The following is a 1,804-nucleotide window of genomic DNA, read 5'->3' on the forward strand; positions in this document are numbered from 1 at the left end:
CTTGAAAGCTCGCGAGATCAGGATGGTCTCACGAGGCTATTTCTAGGCAGGCTAATGACTCAAAGGAGTTTTACTTTAAGGGTCTTATTCGTCCAATCATACATTTCTTAAACCTATATCCATTAAATAGATGACTACTCTTTCCTCTGAGCTACAGCCACTTTAATCACTGATTTAACAGCTATCCTTTAGTCAGAACTCCACTTTAATGTTTTTAAGTAAAGGTGGAAAAAGTATCGTTGTGGCCTTATGTCCCAAAAATGCCAAACTTTCCAACAAAAGCTGTGGGCGGTAACACGCGGTTTTTGGCTTTGTACGCACTTCTGACTTAACTTATTTATTGTAAAAGCAAAGACAAAATAATAACCTAAAACTGTGTTGAAACTTAGTGAAAATGAAAAATAATGTTAATTTAATGTTTAAAGCTCTAATAAAGTGGTCAAAAAATTATTTTACAAAACAATCCACATTCTGGTGTGTTCTTAGTTACTCAAATTAATGAGATGGTCTAACAATTAACAAAGTAATCTAAACACTGCCAAATATAAAAAATGAATTACAAGTTAAATTGACTTAAATATATTCTAGCTACCAGAAGAAGAAAACTGAATTGGTAGAAGTTACTATTTACACATTTTTTGCATAAATGTACAAGTATTTTGGATAAATAATCCTCTGGGTGTTTCTGTTTTTTATTTTGGATCCAGTTTGCTTCATCCTCATCCCTCAATCCCAAAGCCTTACAGTTTGTGGTCTAACACCAAGCTCTGTTATGCAGCCCGCCTCTCTAATCACTAACCAGTTGACTTTTACTACTTAAACTTAACATCCTGTTTCTCTTCTCCAGAAGACAAAGGAGTCTCGCTGCTGAAGCTAATCGGAGATCCTCCTCCAGACAGTATTCCAGAGGTGGATGGACCGGACAACAGCCCCGCTTACCTCTTCGGTCCAGATTCCACCACGGGTCAACTTGCCCGTGCACACTTCCCCAACCCATTCTACAGAAACTTTGCCCTCATCTTCAGCGTGAAACCAACCTCTGATGATGCCGGCACCATCTTCGCCATCACAGACGCCTCACAGCAGATCATGCATGTGGGGGTCAAACTGTCGAAAGTCCAGGGTGGCGAGCAGAACGTCATTTTTTACTACAGCGAGCCGGGCGCAAAGCAGTCCTACGAAGCGGCCAGTTTCCCGGTGCCCTCCATGAAGGACACCTGGAACCGTTTTGCTATCGCTGTAATGGACAACATAGTGGCCTTCTACCCTAACTGCGATGGAGGGCTTCGGAGCGTAAGATTGGAGAGATCCCCGGATGAGATGAACCTAGGAAGTGGTTCCGGTGTGTTTGTAGGTCAAGCTGGGGGAGAATTTCCCGATAAATTTCAGGTATGTATATCCAGTTATGTTTGAGAAATTGGAGAAAAAAAAACATCTCAGAGTAATCAGTCTTCTTCCGTTGCCTTCAGTCCACAAACATTCAGTGTGATGAGACAGACCTTTGGCCAAGATCCACTCTGTGTTTGGATTTTCTGTTGCCATAATAAAAATATGAATCTGATGATTCTCATGTGATCGAATAGCTTGAAACAGTTTGACACCAAGCATGCAAATGTATCCCATTCCACTATAAGGAACTGGAGGACCTCCCTGATTTAATCTCATTACTATCAGTCAGCTGACTGTTATTCTTAACAATTAACTACAACAGTTGACCTCAGCAGTTTGGGCTGCACTGGGTCAGGGAAATCTGTGACTGTTCAGTAATTAGTATCTCTACATCACTCCTAAAAGAAAAGGTGTT

The 1,804-nt window shown here is 41.0% G+C and overlaps 1 protein-coding gene across 1 annotated transcript in view; it reads left to right on the forward strand.

Annotated features, from left to right (window-relative positions):
* LOC107092712 (collagen alpha-1(XVIII) chain-like) overlaps positions 1-1,804 on the forward strand; it is a 59,224-nt gene that overhangs the window by 15,160 nt on the left and 42,260 nt on the right. The window contains exon 2 of the mRNA XM_015387321.1: positions 848-1,389. Within this exon, the coding sequence (XP_015242807.1) occupies positions 848-1,389 (542 nt within the window). The remainder of the gene's footprint in view (positions 1-847; positions 1,390-1,804) is intronic.

The sequence above is a fragment of the Cyprinodon variegatus genome, unplaced genomic scaffold (assembly GCF_000732505.1).
Source record: "Cyprinodon variegatus isolate N-32 unplaced genomic scaffold, C_variegatus-1.0 Scaffold391, whole genome shotgun sequence".
Lineage (NCBI taxonomy): Eukaryota > Metazoa > Chordata > Actinopteri > Cyprinodontiformes > Cyprinodontidae > Cyprinodon > Cyprinodon variegatus.